The following is a 15,764-nucleotide window of genomic DNA, read 5'->3' on the forward strand; positions in this document are numbered from 1 at the left end:
TGAGCTAAATGACATGTAAGAGGTGAAAGCAGACACAGAACTGAAGTCTGAGCGCAGTCTCCCCTGCTTCTCTCTCAGCCCGTTACTAGAGTACCAGCCAGCCTTTCACAATGTGCAGTGATTTTGGACTCAGTGATACAGTTAATACAGCAGCTGGAACTCCATCATATTATGGCCTGACACAATTATGGTTAAGCGGTTAAGTGTTTGCAATGCAAATTGCTGCAATTTTCCCAAAAACATGATCCCAGGACTAATATTTTCTTTTGAGGTGTGAACTGTACATTTTCTCCCACCGTCTTGTATCAGAGTCTTGGGGAGTACCATGTTCTGCTAAGATGAAATCATCCAGAAGGCACAGAACAAGCCATCCATACTGTTACGACTTGTTAAACACCATCATCTGGGGGAAGCTGTTAAACAGCTCTCTCCTCAGCCCTCCATTCTCATCTTGATAGTCAGTGTCCAGGTTACTGAGCTATACCCAGAACAGTGTGCCTTGTGACACCTACAAGACTATCACTGTTCGACAGATGTTTGGTAGCAATGAAGAAATAATTACTGGGGCTAGTTTAAAACCAAACCTTTTCACTTAGCCTCACATTCATGCGTTTACCAAGTCCCCGAAACAAGAAACCAAGTTTCATAACATCAGCAGCTCTCCTTCACCCCAACTCTACTCTGTAACTTGCTTCTACAATGGATGAAAAAGCACTTTTAAAGTCAGTTAATTTAAACTTTAGGTTTTTTTTAGTAATTTTTCCTACTGCTAACAGAAGCAGTACTACATAGAAGAATAAACAAACTGCAATCCTGTGAGTTCCTGAATTCTTCCTGCATCCTTCCCTTACTCAAAACATTCCACACTGAGCTCGACCTGGACGAGACGAGCACAGCACCAAGTAGCAGAGGCACTGCGTTCTCCCCAGTACCTAATGCTACCCGCTGTTACCTCTGCACTGCCATTTAAAGTATGGTTCAAAAGGCGTACTTTGACTTTAGATGCAGGCACAGAAGTTTTCCCTACCATGACTGCATATTGAAGGATGAATCGGAAAAGGACGTAGCTGACAGTGTGAGGTGACACAGGAAAGAAGTATTTGTGACAAACGATGCTACAGCTACATCAAATACAGAATGAACCCCTGTATAAAACACATGGATTTCTAGATAGAATTTTCTGTACACAGAAAAAGTACAACATGAAACTGGCCAGTCAAAACATGAACAACTTTACATTCTAGTCTTCAATACTTTTAGTACGTTAATGTAAGAGCGAACATCAAACAGCCATTCTTTTTGCATGCCACACTAACGATAATGCAAGCAAGCAGTGTTATTTGTGACAGGTTAGTAGTGGGCATTAGCACACACATGATTATGAATTAGCGACATTTTTGGCCAATCATATGCCTTTTCCTTACCATTGAACTTTCCAATACAGTTCCTACTGAATGCAGGTCAAACATCTAGATTATTTAATAAAATTTTTGATTAGAATATTCTTTTCTAGGGCTTATTGACTTAATACCATAAACAGAATTCGAGGCATTGCTAAAGTCCAGTACACGGACAAAGGAATTCAACAGTATCCTGAAAACAATTCAGAACTCCTGTTCTGATATCATGAAATTCGCTGGAAACTTAATTTTGGCTTCCATTATTCCCATCTGTCTTCCCTTGCTCCACTAGTTAAGGTTAAAATTAAAACCAGCCATTTCACATTATGAAATTAGGTGAGTCAGTCTATAATAAGTGTTTATATGTGCACGTGTAAGTGTTAGAGCAGATACTCTCATGTAATATGCAGTGGTGTTAATTCACAAAATATATTAATCCTTTTAAAAAAGACTGATCTGGAAAAAGTGGATGATCCTGTACTAAGTGTACTGCTGCAGGCAAGCCTGAGTATCACTTCAAGTATTCCCCAAGGATGTTTTATTCCCCACCCCTCCTGAAACATACTAGATTGTCTATGTTCCTTTATTCCTTTATGGGTTTTGCTAGAGAATCTTTCATCATCAGCCCTCCTTTACTGCTTTTCCTGCATGACAGCTTTCATACTCTCATTTACTGTACACAACTTACATGGCCAATTTGCTATGGTTTGTGCTTGAAAGGAATGATATGAAGTCTCTCCAGTTTTAATACTGTTTCATTTCAACACTGTTGATTTCAATTTTTTTATTATTTATCCAGACTACAGGACAGCTGTGTACCTCTGTTCTGCCTCTAACTTAGCTGAAAAGGAGTCAGCACGAAGTTATAATTCGCTGTCCCTGTACAGCCTCAGCTGTGCCAATCACTCCCCTACAGCAGATGCTTGCCTTGTGTAACTTAAACTCCTCCACTAATACAGCAGGCCCCTGCACACCAGCTGGATATTATTTAGAAGGCAAGTATTTATCCAGTTACACTGGGGTGTAACAAGCCCTGCTTGTCTGCCATCATCAAAGCAATTTCCTCAGAAATAAAAAAATCCCCAAATGAGAACAAATATGGTCAACCTATCAAACACAACTTAAAAATTAAGGGTAAGTCTTTCCTTGAAGTTTGACTCATCAGCACAGTTCCCATTCTTATTTGTAAATGTTGTAAAGATCCAGACCTCAGCCTTATTTATGAATTCAGTCTGGAAATTTCACCCTTGTAATTTAAAGATACTGACAAAAAGAACAGAAGTACAATCAGGAAAAGTCTGTTATTTTAAAAAGCAAAGCTACTTTTTAGTTGCTTAAGCAGCTCATTTACTTCTCTGATTTAAAAAAAAAACAAACTACTTCCAACTTGACTTCTCAATCCATTACTAATTTCAGGTTTTTCCTGTAAGCAGTCAAATCTTGAGATGATTCAGGAATGCAGCCTCAATATTTTCAGCCTGTCATGCAGTTGTTACCTTAAGAAGGTAGCACCTCCAACCCATTACATACAAGTAGTAAGATTATTAATGTGTCGTTGGGCAGCTGCGATTGAACAGACTAGTACTATTAGTGAGGCTGGAGCTGACAGAATGCAAATGCAAACATGCCAGAGTGCAGATGCTCCTGGGTGCTTTTCTGAAAAGCGGTTTAGTCACATGAACATGTATTTTGCCAAATAAATTCCAAGAAGTTAAAAATAACTGAAAATCTAAAGTGAAAGCTACATTAAAATGTAACCATAAAACACTCAATTGTAGGAAAACACATGAGCTTCAATATTGGCTGCACTGGTAAGAACAAACCTGTTTTACACGGGTCACTGCTTCACACTTGACTTGTGGACTAGTAGTTCTGGTGACCGTGAAGTGTTACTCACTTCATTGTAGATATTTTTACAATTTCTTTGAAGAAATAATGTAATGTTCACAGGACTATTAAAACTAAGCAGCATAGGTCTTAAAATCTCTTACAAACAGAATGATATGTAGTAATGAGATAACACAGAGTCGACAGAGAGCACATATTCCAAAGCGCATATACAAAATAAAGCTACAAATAAAATATTGCTGTGCAGGAGCATTTTAGCTTATATTGCATGTTTCTGGTAAGTACAAACCTTATTCGCAGTAACCATCCCCACCTGTGAAGGCATCATGGGGTAAAGCTGTTAGGCAACAGAATTTATACTTTGCATTCCAATACATTAGTCTTACTCTAGAGAAGCTGCAGTGTCATTGGAAAGTTTTAACCATTATTAAATATAAGTAGATTTAAAAGTATTAGTCTCCTATATCCATTATGCCTTCCTTTAGAACTGCCTAAAATAAGCAGAGACGCAGCAGAACATTCCAAGATCTGCTAGTTTTGACTGTCCTCAGCAGTTACATTCCCACCCCCCCCCCCCAAGATGTAAATTAACATTATCGTTATCAAACTAGTAACTACATGCTTCATGAAGTTCCTGTGAGAAGACAGGAAGCTTCTCTTTACTTCATGAATGTCTCAAAACAGAAGGTGGCTGCTGCATTTAAAATATAAAGAACTATCTAGAAACTGACCTAAGATATAGTTTAGTGTATGTGGGTCTTCAGTCTCTGGTTGTCCAACTTAAAAGCACATCAGACTTTGTTCTCATAAGGCAGAACATTCACTGCGTTAGTATCTTGTCTATTAGAACATGTATCAGTGACCAGTTTTGCCATTTTCTTATCTTTCATATAGGCCAAAATACACTATCCTTGGCTACATCTTCTCCCTCCTCCAAATATTTGCTTTTGGCAACAGATGTATAAGCATAACTGAGAATGCCATGACACTGAGCCTGGAGAAAGCCCTAGAGAGCTGGTTGCTATAATAGTGTTCAGCTTCCAAAACAGGGAAAAAAAAAATAAAGCAAGCTAATCTAAGTTCCCCCCAAACCCTTCTGCCTCAGGAATGAAAATCTTCACTGAGGAAGTGCCCCAAATCCTCGTGCACAGAAGAGGCAGGTGGGCGTTTTAACCAGATAAGAGCAATTTAGTATTTTAACTGTTACCTGCACTTTTCACTCCCTCTCCCCCCAAATTAATTTACAGCTACAGGTGTTTTTTTCTTCATTTCTGCTCCCTGAGGAGACACTGAATATGAAAGAATCCACTCACCTGTGACTATTTTGGAAGCTGTTTGCGTGGGATTTGCAATAACACCATCTCCAGCCAGCTGAGAAGGAGGATGAGGCGGAGGGGGAACACTAGGTCTGTTTCTGGGTTTTGGTACTGGCCGTGGCCGCGGCAGTGTACCACTCTGAGGTAGAGAGTGAGACTGGGAGGTTTCTTGAGCAGATGGCTGTGGCGATGGGGAGCTAGTATTATGTTTTCCTAGAGGGGGTGTATCAGGTGGTGTTGGAGTCTGCGGAGGAGTGTAACAGGGCTGCTCTGGTCCGTGCTCACTGCTGGGTGCAGCAGGAGGAGATGCTTGACTGTTTGATTTGGGCTGCGGTGGAGGAGTAGCCTGTGTTGGGGGCTGTGGTGGTGGGTGGCTGGGAGCTTGTATTGGGGAAAGGCTGCTGGAATATCTCCGAGGTGCAGAAACCTGGGAAGTGGAGGGCTGGGCTGCTCCTTGGTTTGCATGTTGAGCAGGAGGAGAAGAGCTTCTAGCAGGTGGTTTTGGAGAGACAGACGGTGGCTGAGCAGCTGGGGCAGAGCTTTGGCTCGCCGGCTGCCCCGGCGGTGGGTTGGCTGGCTTGGGAGGGGCTGGCGCAGGCTTTTTAACAGCTGTTGAGAGAAGAAGTGAGATTTCATGGTTGTGTACTGTGAAACCAAACTCCTGAAAGAAAGAAATTAGCTGCACAAAAGCATGCTCAGCTACGTTATCCAAGTAAAATAGCATGCTATCAAAAGCAATACCAATAGGAAGCTACAGAATTGTGTACACAGGTTTACTGATCAATAGCCTTTGAGTGATTTTGCTAAACAACACTGCTACACATTACTGCCAGCATTCACGACAGAGTTCAAAAGTCAAAGATGCATTTATAACTAGGCCTTAGTGAAATGCAAGCGATTAAACCATTGTCTGTAATAAAGGAAGAGATACCAATAATAATCAAGGAAGAGATACCGTAAAGTTATTTTATTAAGCATTTTTGCAGTACATAAAGAATTGGAACTTAGTAGCTTGAAAACCAAATGACAAAACACACACCTCTCCTCATTGAATGGGGACTGGGACCTGCCGCATTCTGTGGCTGATTAACAGAAAGCTGATTAGTGCTACTTGTTGACTGGTTCTGGACAGTGCCCGCGTGCCCACCATTTCTCACGGGTGGAGGAGTAGCTGAAGATGTGTTGTCCTTTGATTTTGAGGTACTGAAAATTAAAAATCCTAAATTAGAAGGTGATTGTAAAATACCGTGCCCAGATCAGCTGCACCTGTTCAAGTTTACATTACAAATTGTGCTACAGTTCTGACCCTCAAATGCTTCAGAAAAACTTCTGCACTGGCTGCTGTTTACTCACAGACTGAATGCTGCTGCAGCTCTTCAAATAAGTGTCAAATAGGCTTTAGGCAAGCCTGTACAAAACATCAATTAACCAAAATTGAATCCGGAATCCAAGTAGTTCTGCAGGGTCACAGTACCTGTCTGAATGCAATACTGATACATAGGAGTACAGTCTCCATGCTAATGCACCCTCAGTGCACTTGCAGATCCTTTAAAAACAGACCTTCTCAGATTTCCTCATGCAAATATACCTATCACCCCTATAACTGTTAGCCTTTTCAAAATATTCTGTCACAGCATCGCATCCAAATTGCTTGCAGTTATCTGGTAGACCTAGCTACTAAGCACTAAGTGATGGCACCGTGAAGTTCTGCCAGAAAAAACAAACCGCAAAGGACATGAACCAACTTGCTAAGTACAGCATACAGGCGAGGCAGATTTAGCCCTCGCTGCTGAAGTCCCTGGAGCTTTTGGAAGCCCTCAGGAGGGCCCAGGGATGGCGAAAGCTGGGTGTGGAGAGAGCAGTGGTTCTTTTCTCATCACTGGCTGGCTGAAGCCTTCTCTCTGCCCTACCTGGAATTAAGGTTTTACCTTGGTGGGACACCAAAACTTATCTTAAGGGAGCAATCCCTGTAAAACCTTTGTGATTTAGATGAGGAAACTCAGCTCTTCCTGACCTCTGGCTATGAAGACAACAGAATTGGAGGGAAATACAGCACTCGATTATGAACCAGCTGAGTTGGTCGAGGGCAGCATCCCCAGCCCCGCTTGCTGTGCACTTGCAGTCTTCACTTGTTTCTCTCTTTATAATTTCTTGCATTTTACTGATCTCGAAAGGATTAACTTTCAAACACTTTTTCCAGCACACTGCAATCCTAATTTCTCCAAATGCTGTTAATAAATCGCAAGTACTTGAACACAGAGTCCGTGCAGATTTTAAATGCAGCTTTTAGACAGTATTCTCAAGGTTTTGTTTTAGCTGCCTCTGCCACAAAAAGATACCTGTGGAGGAAATACTAGTCTGCAGGGGATTTCCAAATGAGCTGTTTTTGTAAAAACATCAGCTGAGAACAAAAGCTATATGTAAGAGTCAGTGCTGCACCAAACTCCACGGTGGTGTTTTACTGCAAGATGCTGTGCAAGAGGTCAGTGTTTGGAGAGTGCTACAAGCCTTTACATGTGGTTTGTTCTCTCTCTCAGACCACAGACATACGGAATGCAAAGTGCTGCTTTCACCATACATGACAGGAAGAGTCAAGGCTACTGCAATTAGTCTTGCAGCCCATGTAGACTAATACTGAGGACAAGATTACAGTTTCCATAATAATTAAGTAGCAAAAAAGCCTGTATACATGCTTGTCCTAAAGAAACCAATACCAAAATATGATATATCAACTTCCAATTTTCTAGCAAGCCAGTGTGGTCATCACTAACACTTGCTACACACAAAAAAAAAAAAAAAAAAAAAAAAAAAAAAAAGAGAGAGACACACACAAGACATATCCAGATGACATGTACAAGAAATAACAAACCACCAACAGGTTTCTAGTACCGCCACTGGTAGGTTTTGTTCTTTCAGCAGCAGACTGATAGTTGTACTGTGTGGACACCTCTAGAGTATAACTTGGAAAGGTCAACATGGGTAAAGTACAGTATTTTTTAGTATTTTTTTATCATCATTTTTTTCCCTAAGAATTCTCTTATTTTAGAAGATCAATTCTGCAATATACAGAACAACGTATGTTATTTTAGAAGCTCAATTCTGAAAAAATACACATGACAAGAGAGCTCCTGCACAGTCCTTCTGCCCATGCCTGAAAAGGCTTTACACCTGACAACATGCATTCCTGTTAGAAGAGGTGCCTTGTGAAGCAGATACAGTCGACAAATCAGTTTGCTGCTGAAGGAGCCTGCTAAGCCACTGCCAACAGAAGCCATGCCTCTTACCTGACATCGTCATTTCCTTGACTTTGTAACTGTTCTGCTGTGCCAGCAGAGAGAGCAAAACCAGCACCCACTGGGCTTGTTTCAGCCACAGAAGCTTGTGAGTGCTGCTCCGCTCCAGACTGAGCCAGCACGCCAGCCTCCGTGGGTGGAAGTGGTGGCTGGAAAGCTGGGGATGTGTGCTTTCTATTTATAGTGCCACATCTCCGAGGATTCGCTTGGAAGTCCATAACCTTGACACCAAAGCTACAGAAAGAAGAAAGAGTAAACACACCACGCCAGCCAACACCAGGTAACTAAAGCAACAGGACAACTGCATGTTATAACCCACAAAGACAAACGCAACCCCTGTTGCTCAGCATGCAAAGCAGCAACAAGGAAAGCTTCAACTTTCTGCGTATAACACCATTTATGTTAAGACATGCAACAGTATGTGGCTTATCCACACAGAGGGGTAAGCTAAACAGAAGTAGAACAAACTACTCAATTACATTTGAAGACAGACATTGATGACAATGAGGCCAAACAACTCTAATTTTACATGTAAATACATACATTTCCTTAGGTACCAGTCTATCTCCTCACTGAATATATTTTGCCACATAAATTTTGATTCTATTACATACTAAGTTAGAATACAGATTCTTAAGACAGTCAAAAAAAGCCACTGGATATACACTACAATTTGTCTTTAAATGAGAATTATGGATAAACAGACTAAAATTCTAAAAGATTTTAGAATGTATATAGCACATTCGTTCTACAATTTAACTTTATTCTTGTTGTGTTAAAGACAGTGAATCTTGAACTGATTTTCTTCTTCCTCTGCCAGTGCTGATCTATTTGCATGTGGCTAGCTGTAGGTAACAGAGGTAACAATTTAACATTTGCATAAACAGCTGAAAACAAAACAGCATATCACTTGAATATTCATGATATGAGTGATAATAAATGAACGTTACACTACATGTTATATGGGAAAACAGCACGTTTTATTTTTATTTTTTAGCATTCTACTGCTTGCTGTGGTATACTGTACCATCATCAACTCAGAAGTCTTATCATGAAGGCACCAGGTAACACCACCTCAGCTTATGGGCTTTGAAAAAGAAGCCATGGAATATCAGAAGTTAGAAGTGTATATAGTAGCATCTATCAGTATCTGTTTCAGTGGATTTTAGACCCCCCCCCAAATCTGTAATAGGAAAACCGTAACTGGAAGCAGTAATTATCTGCTTGGTTTTTTATCATGCATAGAGTATAACTGGAAGCAAATACCAATACGTTACCTTTGAACCTTCCTCAGGCTGCAACAACATGGGGGGGAAATAAATCACTATTGTTACCTATGGTATTTCCAGGAAATTCTCCTGAGACCAATAAAAGCGTGTCCAATTACAGCCTCCTCGGCAGTCCAGTTCTCAGAAATGGGCTAAGAATTGAAAACTAACTCGAGAATGAAACATACCTTTCCTTCTTCAACAAATCTCCTTCCATTACAGTCATACTAACAGGCCTCTTCCGTTCCAGTGTCCCAGATTCATACTCATTCCCAGTGTGTGACAAGTGATTTGAATTAACAGCAGGAATTGCAACAAATGCCCCAGATACATTGAAATCTTGATCTGAAAGAGACACAGGCAGAACACATCTTAAGACATACATATACAAAATGGGGCCTCACTGCAAAAAGCTATTAGAGTTTTACCTGTCTAGGGTTATCAAATACAAAATTCTTGTAACTATGGCAAGAATTTACCTCCAGGGAAGAACCAGTCTGCGTGCTGAATAATTGGCTCAATAACTGCTACCACATGGACCGAAGTTGCTGCTGCCATTTCAGCAAGGGATCTGCAGAACAAATTTGTAGAACACTTTACACAGAGTTCTATTGATTAAAAAAAAAAAAAATCGTATTACCTAAATGACAAATTATGCTGAGCATGATGTACTAAGACTCCTAAGTACCATATAAAAAGCAACTTCAAACTCTGATGAAATCTAGACTATTCAGTAACATTCATAGCATTTGAAAACACTCCTAAAAAGTTGCATGCCTAAAACGACCTGGAGGCATAGGTTGAAAGAACATTTGAAATATTTATTAGGCAAATAGCCTATTGCTGTAAATAGTCTACATGATTTAAAACAAGCTGGTAAGAAATTTTACAGCTTCATGGAAGTTCTGTTTCCTAAAACAACTTACCCTTCATTCTTCGCCCATAACAAGTTGGGGCCCAAGACTATTGCAACATTGCTGGGCGTCATTTTGTTAACATCACTGTTTTGTGCGAGCTTTGCTAAAAATTTGATTAAATACCTACAAAAAGGAAAGAAATAATTAAACAGCAGAACTAAGAGCATGTCTTCTTGAAAGCAAGTAAGTTAAAGTTCAAGAACTCATAAAGACAGCTTACAACAAAACAGAAATAAGACAAACAGCCTTCTTGCTGAGTAGCTGGCTACTAAGTTTCTACTCATGAATCACAGAAGTTGAACTAAGTAGAAAAGAAATTATCTCCCACTTAACAAAATGGAACTACAGAACTATTACCTTTTCAGAAAAAACGTTTAGATTGCAAATGCCTACTCAACAGCTATTTTCATATCTTGTAATGGAATTTGCACACTTCAAAGAGTCACGAGAGCTGGTTTTGTTTCAATTCATTCCCAAAAGACAAAACCACAAGGAAAAATTACACATATAAGATACATTCAGGTGATTTCTAAGACTGCAAAAATACAATGAAGAGCATAGCTGGTAAAAAGTTAGGTACTATTACCAACAGCATGGCTCTTAAGTAGAAGGGTTCTATGCATCGCTAATTACAGTCCATAGTGACTAACTTGACTGAAGAAGTCTACCACCACCAATGCACACCAACTACTTGATAAAACAGGATATCCTTTTATAAACCTAACTCAATTTGGCAAAAAAAAAAAAAAAAAAAGAAAGAAAAAAACAAAAAAAACCTGAATTAAGAGTTTTGGTTAACCAGCTTTGAAATGTGGTACTCTAGCATGAAAGTGGCTGTGCTGCAGGTTAACAGATGCTCATACATACCTGAAATTAGCATGATAATGCTTAGGTAATCGGTTACAAATTCTCCATAACTCTTGTAGCTTTTTGTCCTGGTCCTGAATACTGGAAGGAAAAAAATATTCCATTACATCTTACATTCAGATCAGAAAATTGTTGCTGCTGCAGTGAATAAAGAGATGACTGGATAACCTTCCATTTATGCCAGATAAATGCCCTGTTTTGTATTCTATAACCTGCTAGTCAAATCCCTGAATTACCTCTACCTGCAACAAAAAAACCCTGCTTAAGCATCAATACTATGCAGCTAGTAGTCTGAAGCACCCCTTAGTTTAAATACAAAATAGGTATTTCACCACAGTTCTGTGCAATTAGTATGAAGCTAAACCACAAAATTTAAAATTATTTGTTACACAAAATATTTACCTGTTAGAGCAAAACCAGAAAGTAATCTGTGTAAGCTTGGTCTTTCCTTTCAATTCATGTATGAAAAAAACATGATTTGATAAAAGTATGTAAAATGTTTTCCTATACAGCTATTTTTAGTACACTTACTTTGCAGCTTGTGTCCATTCTTCATATAGACTGTAGGTCATTAAAGGTTCTGGCAATTCTCGCAAATAGGATTTCAAGGCACCTGCAATGCAAAATAGAAACAGGCTAGCTTCTTAGCTAATGCTTTCAGCCTTCATCTAAAATTCTGTCCTCAGCTTTGTCATTTTATCTATGCAATAGGACCCAAGTTCCAGTGAAATAGCAAAAAAATCTGACACTACCACAGTATATCTGCTCAACACTTCACACCAAAGGGCTTCAGTAATCCCTGTAATTTGACAGAAACATGTACTATAAAACTATGAATCATCTCTTCAGAACAAAGACCTTAAAGGTCTACATATGGCTCTGATCTCCCTTGACCATATTAACACTTTTGTCATGAGAGGAAATTACTATGATCACCTGAATTTTAAACACTGCTCTTGTCATGCAGACATGAATACATCAAGTGGGAAGAGCATGTGCAACCCTCTACTTATCTATGTTGTCATGCAATTAAGCGATCTTTCAATTTTAATTTAGTTTATCTGCAGAGATCAACACCTTACACTGCAGCAAGTCAACAGTTAAATGTACAGTATAAACTTGCATTGTATCAGTTTATACCTGGCTTTGATTCAGAACATTCACAATACCTGCAACAGCATGGGGATCGGAATAAAATTCATCAAGCTGGGAAGTTGAACAGTCCAAGGCAGCTTTTAGCTTTTTTAACTTGGAGGCTCCAGCAGCAATTCTGAATAAGCCCTGCATAAGAAAAATAGTATATTTGACTGGTAACAACATGTTAATACAAGCATGAGACAGTACAAGTTTTATGACAGCCTCTTTCAGAACAGTTTCGAGTTTGGTGTCATCACCTTGCAGTGTTACAACCTGGCAGTGTTACAACCTGGCTGGCTCTCAATGTGTCACTGCCATCTGGCAATGTTTTAATTGCCCCTCACCCCTGGCCCATTTTGCATTTTTCATTCTAGGTACATTCATCTCGAAGATACTTCACACAGTGATGAAGGCTATTCTTTTGCAAAAGGTTTATCATCTACATTAACAAATAAAATTACTTCAGCAACTTGTTAAAAAGTAGAGACACCAGTCCAAGAGTTTGAGCTCTTTTTTTCTGTCCTTCATAGCACATGATATGTTATTACCTACCTCCTCTCTCATTCCCGTTTCCAAAAGCATCATTACACAGGCTTCAATAGGGACTGCAATTTCACGACCACTGCGCTTGAGATGCTCTTCTAATGGAGTTCCAAAAGCTGGTTTTTCAGTCCATTTGTCTAGTTGGAGAGTATCAAAACACTGAGCAAAATATCTAACACTTAAATTATGTCCCAGACAAGAAAAGAAAGCCTCCAGTACAGCAAAGACATTTTCAGAGTACAGTAGGAGTTTTACAGCCCTTGATTGGTAAAGTCCCTTATATCATGAGTAAAGAGAAAGAGAAAATGAGCCTGCTTCTGTTCAAAAAAATACTTCTGCATCTTTCTGGATGGAGTATCACACACAATCCTTTGTATAGCTGGAAGTGCATGTCCCACTAGGCCTCAACACAAATGCCACCACATGGTTGTAAGTCACATTAATTCCAATTTGCCAAGACACCAAAAGGCTTAAATTTGCAAGAATCTTTGAGAAAAAAATCTTGTCCAGATTGCATGACCAGGGCTGATCTTAGTTGTAACTATATTTAAGGTGCATAAAACCTGAGCTGTTAACACAAAGTTTATTGCTGATTCTGATTTAAGGGATCAGCAACTTCAGATGGATGCTAACAGCCCCGGTGTCTTATATTAGAATAACCATGTCAACAGCCCGCCACTGTAACACTTGCTCAAATTTTCAATTCCATTGCTTGACTGTTGCTTAACTCTGAAAGTCGAAATTGGCACAAGTTTTTCCAAATTGAATGTGAATTTCTTGTTTCCTACAGTTTACTTTTTCCACCCATTTCTGCTGTCTTAATTGAAAAAATGCAGATGTAAAAGGTTATTGTTAGTACAGATGCGTTTTCTTTTATGTGGAAAAGTCATCAAGAGAGACAAAGACTTTGAAAGAGTCCTCTGAAGAGACAATGTGTTTCTGCAAAGGATTTAATTTACCACATCAACTACATCCCTCATAAAGCTTTAGTTCCTCTCATTCATTAATACCCCACAAGAAGCACACGTTATTTTCCCCAGTTTTGCAAGCTACAGCAAACATTAGGAAGAGAAAACTTAGTAATTGTTCAAAGTCACAGTAATTTACTGTGCTAATTTATACTACAGCTAGAAACACAACTGAAGTAATGCCCTACACTTAAGGTTTTAGACACTGGACCACTGGGACACCATGCCTCCCAGCCCACCTTCTAGGAAAGCTAATCTGTTCTGAAGCATTTGTCATACGAATGTTTTTACAAAGCAGCTAAGCAACAACAACACTTAAAGCAGTCATATCTGTAAACAAATAACCTTCCGTACAGCCATAATGCAGCCTGGACACTGCGTAAGCAGCATTTGTTCACATTATCTTGTCTCCCATCAGATCGACAGAATACAGATAGAATAGCTCATCTTTCAGCAAGATCCGCGTATTTATTTATATATTTAAATGGTTCATCTTTTACAACTTGCATATGGTCCACAACTGCTCAGATCAGATTATAATTTTCCCAGACTTTGTTCAGCCTACTTAATCTTCTAATTGCTTCGAGAAGACGAGACAGTATAGTCTGTACTTAGGATAGCAATTTCAACACACAGTGCGCCCTCATACCAAACCATTAGCAATCTTAACTCCCACTGACAATGGAAAGCTTAGGAGCATGGGGAAGAAATGAAGCTGTATTCCTCTCTTTTCTTAATTGCTGACACTTAACACAATAATCTGAACATTCCATTAGCCAGCTGCAGTGCAGTGTGCACACTGAGAAAAAAGATTGCATAAAAGGAGGAAAAAAAAAAAAAATCGAGCTCCTTCAAATAAGGGGAGTTTTTCTGATAATCACCTAGTAAACAGTCAAGCAGCAAGGACCCTAAGAATTTCCTAAACCACAACAAAAATTTCACTGGCCTAATAAGCCAGGTATGAATTAGTAAAAGGTCACGATATCAAGAAAGAAGTGCAAGCAAATAGAAAAATCCTTCCTTTAGCCTCTTGGGTATCAGACCGAACCTGAATATTTTATTAGTGTGTTAAAATATGGCTGGAGAACTCCAGGAAACACAAAGATGGAATTATGCTTGGGAATGTAGAATTGTTAAGTAGATCAAAATGGCCTTATTAAATAAGTCTGCATGCAAGAGAATCAAGATAAAGGAGGAGAATATTGTGCATAGGTGGCATAGGCAAGGAGAAGCATCAGCCAGAGCACAGGTTACTTTACCTTGATGGGCTTGAATTTCGGGTAGGACCTTTTCTATGACTGCTAATGCTTTTCTATGGTAATCTGCTTGTGCTTCTAATAACTGAGAACAGAAGCCACATTTTAAAAACAAAAAGAGCATTAGCTTCTGATGATCACATAATATAAGACTAGAAGGTTTAGCACACAAAATGTTATCTTTGAGAACTGAGTGTCTATGCACATACGTGCTGCAATCTAAGTCATACTGAAAAACATACTCACCATAACAAAACATCTGGCATATTCCCCTTCTTTAGACACAAAATTATACATGTCTGCTGCTAGTTGATCCTTTGAAAAAGAAAATAATGCAAAATAGCACGTCAAGTTTACAAGGGCGTCTCAACTTATAGAGAAAGGCAGAAGGACATATGTTTATTTTGCTTGTGGTAAGTCTGAACTATTGATTCGGGCAGTACAGGAAGTCAGTAATCCATCTACTCTGCTACATGTATTCTTCCAAGCAACATTCATTCAAAATGTCTCATGTTTTTTATATAGCACAGGTTTTATATAGCAAAGCGGTTGCCCACTTAAGTCAACAACTGGCATTACATTATTTACAGCCAGTCTGTGCATACAAAGACAAGCACCACTAAAAGGTTTTTGGTGCTCAGCTCTACTGTGGCGTAATGTAGTATTTGACAATTGAGAAGTGAAACTGAACGTAAACTCTCAGAGCCGTAATAGTCAGAATGTTCCTTCTATGTCAGCAGCTGGAATTTCAACCAGGTAGCTCACACTGCATGGCTACTCAGTGGCTTGAAGCCCAGATGCCCTGAACATTTCAGTCAAGACTAAGACACCGTTCCTTCTCATAACTTTCTCAGACTGAAACAGAAAATAATGTAAAATATCCATCTTAAAACAACAAAAAAGCTCCTCGTTAAATTAAAGCAATTCAGACAGCAATCAGCTAGCATTAAC

General features: G+C 39.3%; 1 protein-coding gene across 6 annotated transcripts in view; it reads right to left on the reverse strand.

Annotated features, from left to right (window-relative positions):
• ARHGAP17 (Rho GTPase activating protein 17) overlaps nt 1-15,764 on the reverse strand; it is a 47,919-nt gene that overhangs the window by 1,849 nt on the left and 30,306 nt on the right. For 2 of the 6 annotated variants that reach the window (XM_040589055.1, XM_040589060.1), the window contains 12 exons: nt 15,060-15,128; nt 14,817-14,898; nt 12,599-12,726; nt 12,079-12,190; nt 11,441-11,522; nt 10,910-10,990; nt 10,052-10,165; nt 9,605-9,696; nt 9,314-9,470; nt 7,849-8,091; nt 5,604-5,767; nt 4,562-5,173 (listed from right to left, as the gene is read on the reverse strand). In XM_040589055.1, the coding sequence (XP_040444989.1) occupies nt 4,562-5,173; nt 5,604-5,767; nt 7,849-8,091; nt 9,314-9,470; nt 9,605-9,696; nt 10,052-10,165; nt 10,910-10,990; nt 11,441-11,522; nt 12,079-12,190; nt 12,599-12,726; nt 14,817-14,898; nt 15,060-15,128 (1,936 nt within the window). Of the gene's footprint in view, nt 1-1,424; nt 1,470-3,537; nt 3,562-4,561; nt 5,174-5,603; nt 5,768-7,848; nt 8,092-9,313; nt 9,471-9,604; nt 9,697-10,051; nt 10,166-10,909; nt 10,991-11,440; nt 11,523-12,078; nt 12,191-12,598; nt 12,727-14,816; nt 14,899-15,059; nt 15,129-15,764 lie in introns of all 6 variants that reach the window. The other 4 variants (XM_040589058.1, XM_040589059.1, XM_040589057.1 and 1 more) reach the window with 4 other exon arrangements.

The sequence above is a fragment of the Falco naumanni genome, chromosome 4 (genome assembly GCF_017639655.2).
Source record: "Falco naumanni isolate bFalNau1 chromosome 4, bFalNau1.pat, whole genome shotgun sequence".
Classification (NCBI taxonomy): Eukaryota; Metazoa; Chordata; class Aves; order Falconiformes; family Falconidae; genus Falco; species Falco naumanni.